General features: G+C 43.6%; 2 protein-coding genes across 6 annotated transcripts in view; one reads left to right on the forward strand and one right to left on the reverse strand.

Moving 5' to 3' along the window:
- The window catches only part of ANAPC4 (anaphase promoting complex subunit 4), a 33,952-nt gene extending 26,191 nt beyond the window's left edge, over positions 1 to 7,761 (reverse strand). For both annotated transcript variants that reach the window (XM_023253240.2, XM_023253239.2), the window contains exons 1-6: positions 7,494 to 7,761; positions 4,163 to 4,268; positions 2,279 to 2,411; positions 439 to 513; positions 290 to 316; positions 153 to 197 (exon numbers count right to left, since the gene is read on the reverse strand). In XM_023253240.2, coding sequence (XP_023109008.1) covers positions 153 to 197; positions 290 to 316; positions 439 to 513; positions 2,279 to 2,411; positions 4,163 to 4,268; positions 7,494 to 7,622 — 515 coding nt within the window. In that variant the 5' untranslated portion in view covers positions 7,623 to 7,761. The remainder of the gene's footprint in view (positions 1 to 152; positions 198 to 289; positions 317 to 438; positions 514 to 2,278; positions 2,412 to 4,162; positions 4,269 to 7,493) is intronic.
- On the forward strand, positions 7,638 to 11,899 carry LOC109499240 (Y-box-binding protein 2-like). Of its 4 annotated transcripts, none has more exons than XM_045056519.1 (3): positions 7,638 to 8,051; positions 9,086 to 9,171; positions 11,561 to 11,899. In XM_045056519.1, the coding sequence occupies exons 1-2, from the start codon at positions 7,638 to 7,640 to the stop codon at positions 9,125 to 9,127; spliced, it is 456 nt and encodes a 151-aa protein (XP_044912454.1). In that variant the 3' UTR covers positions 9,128 to 9,171; positions 11,561 to 11,899. The 4 variants fall into 4 exon arrangements, 2 of the variants coding, with proteins under 2 accessions (XP_044912454.1, XP_044912453.1); XR_002156470.3 differs by having other exon boundaries at positions 9,059 to 9,171; XM_045056518.1 differs by lacking the exon at positions 9,086 to 9,171.
- Positions 11,900 to 12,225: the final 326 nt, after the last annotated feature.

Here is a 12,225-nt window from a genome sequence, read left to right on the forward strand (position 1 = left end):
CAAGTAAATGATACTAATGCCTGTATACTGTTCTGAGGTTTGTCAGCAATGAAATACCGTGACAAGTAAAGGAACTGCCCTTGAAACCCTAAATTCTGCCTCAAGTAGCAACTTAAAGACATGAGACTTGTTAAGATCTTTGCGAGATTTACCTGACGTCTCCCAAAAGCTTAATAATTTCATCAGAATTTTCTTCACTAAAATATAAAAATAAATTAGGTTACCTTTCAACTACATCTTTCAACTAATAAAAGATTATCTTAATTGAAAACAAAAAGGCAGAGCTTACCTAAATATTTTTGAGGTGTTGCTATAACTAGAGAAAAACAGAGACTGGTGTAAAAACAACAGAAGTGTATTTTTTAAAACACATGAGAAAAGTATCACAGTATTAAAAGTAAAGAGAAATCTGCGATGAAATTAAACTCTGATACTTACTTTTTTGGCAGTGTAGGTAATTTAGGTAAGAGAAGATTTGATTCATCTTCAGCATTATAAAAGGATGTCAGAACACTGAAAAGAAAAGCAGAGGCCTTACAAAAATACCAAAGATTTTACCTGTCTTTCCATTAAAAAATAGTATTTTTAAAAGAAATACTCAGTTTTATACGTTATACGTTATGAAGTAAACAGATGCACACATATTTTAGTACTGTAAAACAGTCATTATGGCAATCGCAAACAGGAAACAGAAAAATAGGAAATTCCTCACTTACAAGGGGCTTTATTTCTGCCAAAAAAAACAAAAAACAAAAAAACCCAGCCACTTTATACTTAGAGGAACAAATATTAATCAACAATTTTCTCTAGGAATTCAGTTTTAGATACTAAGAATTTATGATATTTATGAACATATGAGTACCAAGAATAATTTTAGAGAACACCACAGTTACTATATCATTTAACTGTGGGTTCAACAGCTTATATACATTTGGGGAACTGACAACCTGGCAGGTATATGAGATGATACTACGTATTCTGAAATACAGTACAACCTTGGATTGAGGGTAACTTGCTCTGCAAGTGTTCAGCAAGAGGAGCAAATAGTTCTAATAAGTTTTAACTTGATAAACAAGAGAAGTCTTGCAATACGAGCTGCACCTGACACCAAATGTCACATGATCATAACTGAGCCAATGGTTCTTGAAATGTGCTTTGATATACGAGTGCTTTGGATTACAAGCACGTTTCTGGACCTTGCAAACCAAGGGTTTAGTGTTAAGTCTTATTTATCCCCTCTTCTGAATTCTACCTCCATATTAAGCTTAGTAATAAATGAGTGAAAAGGTGAAAAAGTGGTGACTTGGAAAACCTTTTTTCCACTTTCATACAAACTAGGTGCCCTTTGAGACCCTGGAATCTCCATATGATATTTCTAAATTATTAGTAGAAAGTATGTTAGGGATACACTTTGCAGGTACCTGGAATGTCACAGAAATGACACGGCATACTCTGCTCCTCTAAGCATCTATATATTCATGTGACCATTTGCTTACCCTGATGATGATGGGTAGCACATATCTAAATTTGCTATATTCACTGTTTTATCTATAGTGAATTTCAAACACCACGTTACATCCTTGTTATCCAATTCTTCACAGACCCACCCTTAGTTAATCTGATACTAACTTAAAACTTAATTAGAAAGGAAAAGCTACTGAAAATAAAATTACCATATTTCCTAAACAAAAAAAGAAAAAACCTTTATTTTCAGTATTAGCTAAACCCACCTATCCTTTACACCATCTTTACTGCAAGCCTGGTGTATTATTTGATTGTAGACTAAGGCAAAAAGTTATTTTCATGAAGCAAGGAAACTATAAGGACCATGGATACAGAGAGAACTCATTCAGCATCAGAACAGAGTGCTCACTTTAGCACTTTTTGTACTCAGGATATCTACTAAGATGCAAAAAAACAAAGCTCTGCCAAAAATAGATGGTGAAAAGAAAAACAGAACCTCAATTTGCTAATTAGTAATTTTAATATCTATTACTTGAAAGTATAAATCACTGATATAAACTCCTAAAAATACAAAAGCAAAGAAAAATCTTAGCCATTCAGGCACTATTGGTCCAGTAAAGAAAACACACATTTTTAGAAGAAAAAAAAATCCTACAAAGCATTAAAAAATGTCATCTTGATAAACTTAAAACCCAAAGTTAAATGCAACGTGTCCATGGTCAACACTCAGAGAGTCTTAAGTCTCCATGTTAAAAAACGGAAGCTGCACGACTGCCCTGCTGTAACTATCGGGGTTCTCTGTTTAGGACTCCACCTGCTTTCTGCAGTCACTTCCATCCAATGCATACAAGAAACTGGAGCCTCCACGGCAAAAGAGTGCAAGCTTTCAGGTTTTTCTACATCACACAGAACAATTTTCTTGGTGTCAGCAAGAGCAAAGGCCAAAACTGAAACAAGAAGAAACAATCAGGATAAATTATAGCAACGTTCCAGAAAACTAAAGGGCTATTTCACTTCTTGTCCGGTTTTACGATTTCAAATGCATCATAATCATAGAAATTATTTAACCTACAAATCCTTCCTCTAAATAATATTTTAAAAACTGAAAGATATCTTTGCACATAGTTTTGCTGTTATCTAAGCTTATTTGCAAATGCTCAAACGTTCATGAGCGACCTACTACTTTCTCATGTGCTGCACTTAACATCTTACACCTCAAAGCCTCTGGACCGGAACCCTATTACCAAGCGGAAGATACAGAACAGGTCTCAACAGATAAACAACAGCATATCACCAAGATTTGCTTGTCTTGGAAGTAATTCCATCTGCTTGGTTCTTAGAAGGTTTTATATTTCTCTTGTTTCTAACCCTTAATGAGAAACAAGGCTATCAAATACTGAGGTGAGTTCTTCCTTTCACTGTGGCTTGTACAGTGAATTATATTGTACAGTTTCTCCACATAAGTCATTGATATCTTCATAACAAACCAAATTTAGGAATTTCTAAGTAGACGGCTTTGAGTTTCATTGTATACCAACACATGCAATTTTGCTGGATGTGAGGCAATCCAGGTCTCCTCTTCAAAACAAATTAAAGCAATCTTGAAATAATCACTACCTAACAAAACTTTATTTCACTGTCCAAAAACACAAAGCATATTTTTTAATGATTAAGAAATCATCTATCTATATGTGTATATGTGTGTGTGTGTGTGTGTGTGTGTGTGTGTGTGTGTGTGTGTATACATACACAGTGTAATCAACATACACTGACTTTCATGATTTATATTTGAGACTCTGGTGTTTTGGGATGAATAGTACAAGATCTCATGATGTTATTTATAAAAACCCTCTAATTCTACACATACTTTTTTTTTTTTAAAATAAAAGATAAAACAAGAGCTGAATAAATGGAGTACAGCCAGAAACAGCTGAGGCTTTCAGGGTGTTTTTGCATACTCATTTATATTTACAAGAAAAAAAAATGAGCGATGTGGAATACATATCATTTTACAAAACCAATTCAGCTTTTCTTCTTAAAGCACCAATGGTAACAGATGAACTTTAAGCTGTACAATTTACAGCATCTTACTGTATGGACTGTATGTGCACAACAGCTCAAATAACTACTGTCATTGTAAAACAACAGGGAAGGAGAGAGTTTACTTGTCAAAGTCATAACAAGCTACAAAATAAAGGGCACCAGGAGAAAGGTCATACAGAAATGGAAGGAATGAGGTCAGAACTGAGAGTCCTTCGGGTGAGGCAAGCATTCATGAAGACAGAATATTTATGAGCCATACATTTAATGTTAACATACAATTTTGGGAGAAAAGGCCACAGTGGCACTGAATGGACTAGTGAATGGAAGATGAGCTTGGGCCATCAGTGCAGGACAAAACAGCATAAAGAATAAAACCTAAGTATTTTGCATATTCCATCAGATTTCACTTTAGGAGTTATCTTTGCCAAGAAGTCAGATTTCTCTTTAGAGAGATCTCTGCCAAGAAACAACATAGTAAAATTAATCTCAGTTCTATGAAAACACTTTAAAGCATTCCAAAAAACAAAGTTTCCAAACTGATATTAAGTATACAATAAAAACATAATAAGCACAATAAATTCTTTCTGGAAATAAGATTCCTTTACAAAATTCTTCTTGTGAATAGTAATGTATTTTTAAATAATCCAGTTATTACGTTTGCCATCTGGTCTCCAAGCCAGGCAGGTCACTTCCTTTCCTGTATTTTCATTTGGTGGAAAACTCCAAACTCGATGAAAACTTGCAAGTCGATGAAGTAATACCTAAGACGAAGCAGATACAATGGCAAAAAATAAAAACTCCATTTCCAAAGATGAAATAAACCTAGATCCCTGCTATAACATCTTTAAAAATAATCTCAAGTAGGGGTGCCTGGGTGGCTCAGTCGGTTAAGCATCCGACTTCGGCTCAGGTCATGATCTCGTGGTTCCTGGAGCTTTCTGCCATCAGCGCAGATCCCACTTTGGATCCTCTCTGTCTCCCCCTCTCTCTGCCTCTCCCCCACTAACATGTGCATGCACACACACTCTCTCTCTCTTTCAAAAATAAACAACTTAAAAAAACAATCTCAAGCATAATATTTACTATCAGAAGAAATTAGAATTTAGAAAGGTCTAAATGAACTTAAGGTATACTCAAAAAGATGGGTGAAACAAGATCTAATTTGATCCTGTACTCTACACATTTTCCTATCTTCTAGGTCAACAGGAGACTTATCTTTTAGTAAGTAATGAGGTTGTCCAAGAAGATGATGACAAAAAAATAACATAAACAGCACTAGAAAGGTAGCTGTAATATGGTCAAATGACACTAAACTTGGAATCAGACACCGCGGTATTGAACTTCAGCTGTGTCACTTAATGGTCATAGAGCTTGGACAGGTCACTTCTTCTAAATTTCCACTTCCACTTGGGTAAATTCCCACCATGGAGGGTCAAGATGGTGCCTACTGAGTCAAAACTAAGGCTGCCCCTGCTCTATCCTCTATCCAACCATTGAAAAGAAGGAAGAAAAGGCCTCAAAACTGCACATGCTCCCAAAGACCCTTCCACACCGTCTCAGTTCCCCACACCACAGCTTCCCCTCTCCCTGCCCTGTCTCATACGCCCTTCACTCTTCAGTAGAGGGGCCCCCACAGGGAAGCCAAGCCTCCCAAGGAATCCTTCATCCACTAAGCTCAGTGCTTTTTGGAGCCCATCTCTGCCATTCCCCACTTCTGAAACGCTTCCTCTGTGCCCTCTGGAATTCACGGTCAGGTACCCTTAAGGTCTCATCATCATTCTCTTCTCTGAAACATGCTCCTCACCCAAGGACACCTTTTCCCTGCAGGATTCTCAGATGACAGCCATTTTCTACCCCATGTTCCCCATACTACCCGGCCAGGAGATGAAGTAGTTTCCTCCTTGATGCCCGATGCCATTTCTGGATAACTTTTCTTCTCTAAAATCCTCTGTGAATCAGACCCAGTCACATCATGCTACCTACTATCCCTCTTAACTACAGTCATCTATAGACCCCAAGGCCATTCTCCTCATTCCTGGAAGATCTGGACTCCTCCCTGCCTCATTCATGCTCCCCAACGCTATTCATCATCTTTCCTGGAGACTTCAAGAGCTACGGTGTCCTGGCTTTTCCGTTCTCAACTGCCTTTCTTCTAATGATGGCGTCTTCAACTCACCTCCGTCACTCCCAGGGTCATGCCCTTAACATTGTCATCATTTCAGCTACAAGTGCCGCCATAATGTTCCAAACCTCCCACTTCCCATCGTGCCTCTATCCTTCCAGCTCATCCCTACTAATAACCAACTGCAATTCTTCCACCAGGTAGGAACCAAGTCATACAACCCACTGATTCCACTTACTCACTGTCGCTCACTCACACATGCTACTTCCATACTTAATCACGTTAGAATCCAAAGTTCATCATTACAATTGCTCCTCTTCCGTGTAACTTTAACTCTCTTGCATCTCTCTTGCTAGGTCACACTTGCAAAACAACCCTGGTTAAACCCAACCATGCCTGCGTCCACACAGTCCAACAGAACAGCAGAGACACAACCATGCTCACTAGGTTCCCTCTCAAACTACAAGACCACCAACCCCCCGTGGCTCTTTTTTTTTTTTAATTTTTTTTCAACATTTATTTATTTATTTTTGGGACAGAGAGAGACAGAGCATGAACGGGGGAGGGGCAGAGAGAGAGGGAGACACAGAATCGGAAACAGGCTCCAGGCTCTGAGCCATCAGCCCAGAGCCTGACGCGGGGCTCGAACTCACGGACCGCGAGAACGTGACCTGGCTGAAGTCGGACGCTTAACCGACTGCGCCACCCAGGCGCCGCCCCCCCCCCCCCCGTGGCTCTTAATACTGACCAGCAATCTTACTACACTTCCCTAGTCCACTTGCCTTGTCAGCCTTTCATACCCCTTTCTCCCCAAACTTCCAATATTTTCTTCTCCATCCTACACAGCGCTCTTTCTTCTTCACTGAGAACATGGAAACAAGTGCCCACTATTACACCCACACACCTAGTCGCACTCAGGCCCCATTCTCGCCCGTCCCTCCTACACTAGGAGCTGTGTGGCTGTACTGCCTGCAATCCTCTCTAGACCATGAGGATTTCTGAGGGACAGTGGCAAAGGAGAGAGACCAGAAGATTTCATGGAGGGACTTGAGAGAGGAGACATGCGTACCCGGTGAGAAGTCATTAGGAGTCATTATAGTGGTGCAGCTTTGCAGGCTGCTAAGTGTTCCTTACCACCTAGTTTCCAAGCTTGTCTGCACACAACACAACTCCCACCTGGCCAGGCAACCATCAGGAAACGTGCCAAAAGGCCAAAGGAGGAAAGATGCACAGCTGAAGGTTTCCTTACACAATGGCTGCCAGGTAATTAAAAACTCTCGGGAGAAAGGCAGACACAGCGGATTTAGACTTGATGAAGCTACAAACAAGAAATGCCCACTGAGGACACTCAGGGACCTTTCACTCTCTTGCTAAATTTAAAGGTATTTTTACCAGGAGGTAGCTATCCGACCCACAGTATAGAGCTTGGACAACAGATTCTAGATTTTGAAACACGTCCTCTGTGGCGGCTACATGCACGCACATTTGCAGCTACAGGATGACAGTAACTCTTCTTTCTTCTGTTACTAAACCCTAAGCAAATTTAGGGTAAGGTCTGTGGCTCTACTACTATGTCTGGTTCATGAGTGATGCATTATGGGCTTTTAAAAAGCCCATTTAACAAATAAATGACTCAAGGACACTTGGGAATGCAGCACTGTGCGAAAACTGTTGTTTTTGCCACGGAATACGGAAAATGGGCCCATCAATGATCCTTCCCTTATAGGGGCCCTTACACTTTCACTTAAGGTTCACAGCTGCTTGGAAAGGGCGTGGTACACAGGCGGCCCGGCAAGTCCACAGAACGGGAAACTGAGGCTGGGGCAGTCTGCAACGCGCTCGCTGTCAGGTCGGGCTCACTCACCTCGCCCGCCGTGTTGGCCAAAGCGATGAGATCCCGCTTGGGTGACCAGACCAGGAAAATGATCTCCTGCGGCAGCTGCTTCTCTCCCACCACCCGGAAGGATGGGAAACAGGTCGGAAAACGCAACATGGGGGCGGCCCCGCAATGACACCCCAGTCGGAGGCCGGCAGGGGCCTCCCGCAGCCGCCCCGCCCTCGGGCCTCGCCGGAGAGCTCCGACCCCGGCGGTACCTGCGAGACCCGCCCCCTCAGCGGCCCACGCGGCCCGGGAGCCCTCTCCCTCCCTCCACCCACCGCACGCCCGAACCTGCGCACCGCGCCGCCGCCGCCGCCGCGCGCTCCGGGCACTTCCGGCGCCCGGACTTCCTCGCGAGAGGACCAGGCGGCGCGGGCGGAGGGCGCGCGAGCGCGCCCCCGAGGCCACACGCCTGCTCGTAGGCGAGGCGTGGTCACAAGCGTGTGCGCGCGCCCGCCGGCCCCGGCCCGTTTCCCCGAAATTCGCCCCTCGGCGTCGATGCGCAGGCGTAGGTTTGGGAGCGAGGCCTCAGGGACTGCGGGGGTAAGAAAAGGAGCGCAAACTTTTGGTCCTCATCGGCCGGGGCCTGCATTGACAGCCTGTAAACGGGTTGTTTTCAGTCCCGGTTAGAATCACCTGGAGAGATTTTTTTTTAACCCCGCCCCGGTAGCAGCCCAGACCAATTAAAAGAGAATTGATACGGAATGCGACCCAATATATATTAAAATTCTAGGTGATCCCAGTTTGCAGCCAAGGTGGGAGGGCCCTGCTCCAAAACCTCTGAGTAGGCATATATCCCGATTATCCCATTAAGCGTCAACAGTTTATTGGTGGGAGTAGCCCCACCGTAAAAAATGGGGGCTGTGGCCTCGGAGCTACCCGAGGATCTACTAGGACAAAGTATCTGGGATCCGCAAACGCACGGGGCATGGGCTGTGCCCTAAAAGGCTTACCGGTCAGCTTGGCCAACTTGTAAGATGTCTCTTTGTGCAGGACAAATGTAAAGGTCAGCATGTTCAAAAAGTTCACAGAAGTTAGGACTCTGGTTAAGAGAATGGGACCGGATCGTCCTGTGATTCTGGAACTTAAAAATCTCTGGTAGAAAACCCATCTACCTTTCACTTCTTTCCCTTGCTGGAAGGAGAGAGAAGCGATAGAACCTTCCAACTTTCACAAGCCCTATCGTCTTGCCTTCTCTCTGGATATCCCCTGGGAAGTACCAGAGGTAGACTAATTCCTTCAGCAACAAAGATTTGAAGCACTTGTTTTGTGGCACTGTTCTTGACTCCTATCTGATGCTTACCCTGCCCCCTCTCAGAGGTAGGCTTTTTCCCTTGCCTTTGCTGCAGTTTAGCATGACCCCCAAATTCTTCTGGAGGCAACATTTTGAACGTGAAAACGGACTTACCTTTGGTATCTACGAAGTGCGTTTTCAGGTGTTAACGTTCTGCGGTAGCAGTGATAGATAATCTGGATACTGGGGGTGGGGGGGGCAGTGTCTATCCACTTAACATTCTTAAAATTGAATGCCCATTTTCTTAAAATTGAAGTTATCCTGATTCTGAACCCTCCTACAGCACATGAAAAGGACTGTCAGTGGAGGAGTCACTCGGTGCTAGCAGACAGGGGAGAGTAGAAGCATTCCCAGAGAACTTCCCGGAAGGTATTACAGCACAGGAAACGGTGTAGGTGTGGGGTTCCAGACGTGGCCAGGAAACAGCAAACGATGTTATGTGGCCATAGCACGTCGCGTGTCCTGGTGGGAGTGGGGGGCGCTGGAAATCAAAGTCGCCACTAACAGTGTTTCCAGCCTTTTTCTCTCTGTCCCATAAAGGAGATTTGGGTCTCACCCACTCCTTTTCTTGGCCCTCCCCGTTCTCTAAGGGAAACACTGCTTTGGCAAATTGGTTTACTTGTGCTTCTGTGGCACAGCATCAACAGGAAAAGGGAAGAATGCCCAGGTGCTTTTTAAGGAGATAGAAATGCATGGGGTGGGGTGGGGGGGAGTGTGTGTGTGTGAAGAAAATGGAAGAGAAAATAGTCTAAGAAGAATTTCCATGCTCTGTACATCCTCTTCCTAGTGCTCGAGGGGGAAAAAAATGCAAGAACTAGGTGTTTTTGAATGAACATTTTGGTAGCTAGTCTGTTTGACCACTGCACCCCTTGGGCTAGCTCATGCTGGACATCCTTGCACGTGTTGTAATGGTACAGGGTTGAAGTTTGAAGGGCCAGACAGCTGCCAACGGATCGGGAGGGGGGCATATTGTTAACAGCATCACACCGGTTCATTGGTTACTCAAGACCTTAATTCTTGTGCCAGGGGTGATGATGAGTTAGAAGGTAAAGACGGCAGGAAGACTAGGTAGGGGTTGGGGGAGGCACAATTCCAGAGACGTTTCTGAAGTAGGATAATAAGAACTGATTAGTGAATTGACTGAGGGAATGAAAGTGAGGGATTAGTCAAGACTAAGGTAGGGATATTGAGGCATGCAGACTCAGGGATCGAGAAATGGTCATTGCCAGATTAGGGAGGAGGTAATGAGAGAAGTCTGAAGGGGAAGCCGGGGCAAGCAGACCGGGGCAAAGGATTGAGTGAGTGACGACTGTGCTCGGGTGTTGGTCCGGTGTGAAAATCTGTGGTAGCCGACAGGAAGCTGGAACTGCAGGTTTGAGGGAGGGGAAAGTCAGGGCCTGAGCAGATATGTGGGAGTCACTGGATACAGGAACGGAAGACGGAACCATGTGGAATGTGACTAAACTAGGCCATCTGAGTGACTGTTATTTTGAGAGATCTATTTTGAAGTCATAAAATAGGTGAAACATATAAAATAAGAAATTGACCGAATTTGCTGGAAAGATAAATGTGGAAGATAGGTGTTAGACTCTGTCCTCCATGGCTGCATTTGTTAGGCTACAAAAAACACTGACTCAAAATGGCACAAGTAATAACTAGAAAGTAGCGCCTCCTGTAAATGACAAGTCCAGAAATAGGGCCAACTTCAAGGCAGGCTAGATCCAGCCACTTGGTGTCCCCAGGGACCAAGCTCAGGGTGTACCTCATCATAAGGCTGGCTCCCCCTGTGGTCACTGGAAAGCCACCCACAGCAACCAGATCTACATGCTTCTGCCTTCAGAGAGAAAACAAAGGGCTCTTTTCAAGACTGAAGTCCGGAGCTGCGCTGTGATTAGACCAACCCCTATCACAAGCGTGTCTGACACCAGTCACAGGTGACGGGTACGGAATATGCCCAATAAAAAGTCTTCCCCAAGAGCTGGAGAGGATGTCAGTCATCTCTCTTCCAAACCCCACGGCAGGCACACAACGGGGAGCGCGGGAAAGACGCCGCCAAAGCCATCAGTCAACACTCTTCAATATGACAACCAATCACAAATACGCAAAGGGTAGTTCTAAGTATGAAAGGCATTTGGGAGATGGTCCATCCTGGCAGAGTGAGTCTACACTGTACCAATTATTCGTGGTGTTTTATTTGTACGGAAGAAATTCGGAGACCCAACCTGTGATTCCCATCTGTAGAAAAAAGTATATATAGGTATGCATAGGAATTTATCCTAAGACAATAGATTTGGTCATTAAGTATGTTTATCATAGGGTTATTTACAAGAGTGAAAACATATAAACAACTTAGGTGTCCAACCATGAGAGATTGATTTTAAAAAATACACTATATCCATACTGAAGAATAAGACTATTGTTGTTAAGTATAAACCAATGTCCAGATGTTGATAAAAAAAGAGGATTACAAAATAGTATGTATTCCCAACTCCCATTTTCATGGGGGAAACTTTAGAGTGTTTCTGTCTGTGTAGCTATTTATACAAAAACCTATCTTTGGAATGGTGGTTATCTCTGAGAGGTAGGAATGGAGACGTTTCTTTTCAATTTCTTTGATTTACCTGGCTTGTGTATTAGTTAATTAATTAATTGCAAAGCTAACAGGCAAGCCCTTTGTCTCTTTTCGTCCTCGTGAAGCATATAAAATGTTCAGTCTGATTTCCCTGGTTTCTCCTACTCCTCACCCCTGCACTCACAGGTGAAGAAACTGGGCCCGTCTACTGAGGCTCAGTTTTCTTGGAGCCCAGCAGATGTGACGCTTCTAGTCTGCCGTGGTACGAAGCCACTCCATAGTGTGAGAATCTCGTGACTGTCTGGCTAATGGGATAAAACTCCTCTCTCGGAGCTCCAAGATCTGCTTGCTCACTTTGGGTGCTTTTTCCCCTCAGTCTTGCTGAGTTAACACTTATACTGAATCGCCTGAAATCAAATTGTAGAGATCTTATCTTCAGTGTATTGCAATGACCTTCTTAGCTGACCCTCAAGTAATTTAACCCATGTCCTAATGTTCAATTAAAATTGCATCAAATAGGTGAAATTGGATTTTCTTTGCATTTTGTTCAAGCTTTCCTTACCTAGGCAGCTCTAAGCGTATTAGCTTCTGACTCGTGTAGCGCAGTTAGGGTTCTGAGGCACCAAGGAGTAAGTATATTACATGGCACTTCCATTCACTCAATCCGCATTTATGAGCAGCTACCGCTTGGTGGGTGAGGAAACATGTAGCCCGGCCACCCGCCTCCCGGGGTTGTAGGGAGGATTCGTGAAGTCACATGTGCAGCAGTTGGCTGTCTCTGACATCACTGGGTGCAAGGCACAGCTCCAGAAAGGAGCCAGTGAACACACACCACGGTGTCCACAGGCCAT

Source organism: Felis catus, chromosome B1 (genome assembly GCF_018350175.1).
Source record: "Felis catus isolate Fca126 chromosome B1, F.catus_Fca126_mat1.0, whole genome shotgun sequence".
Taxonomy (NCBI): Eukaryota; Metazoa; Chordata; class Mammalia; order Carnivora; family Felidae; genus Felis; species Felis catus.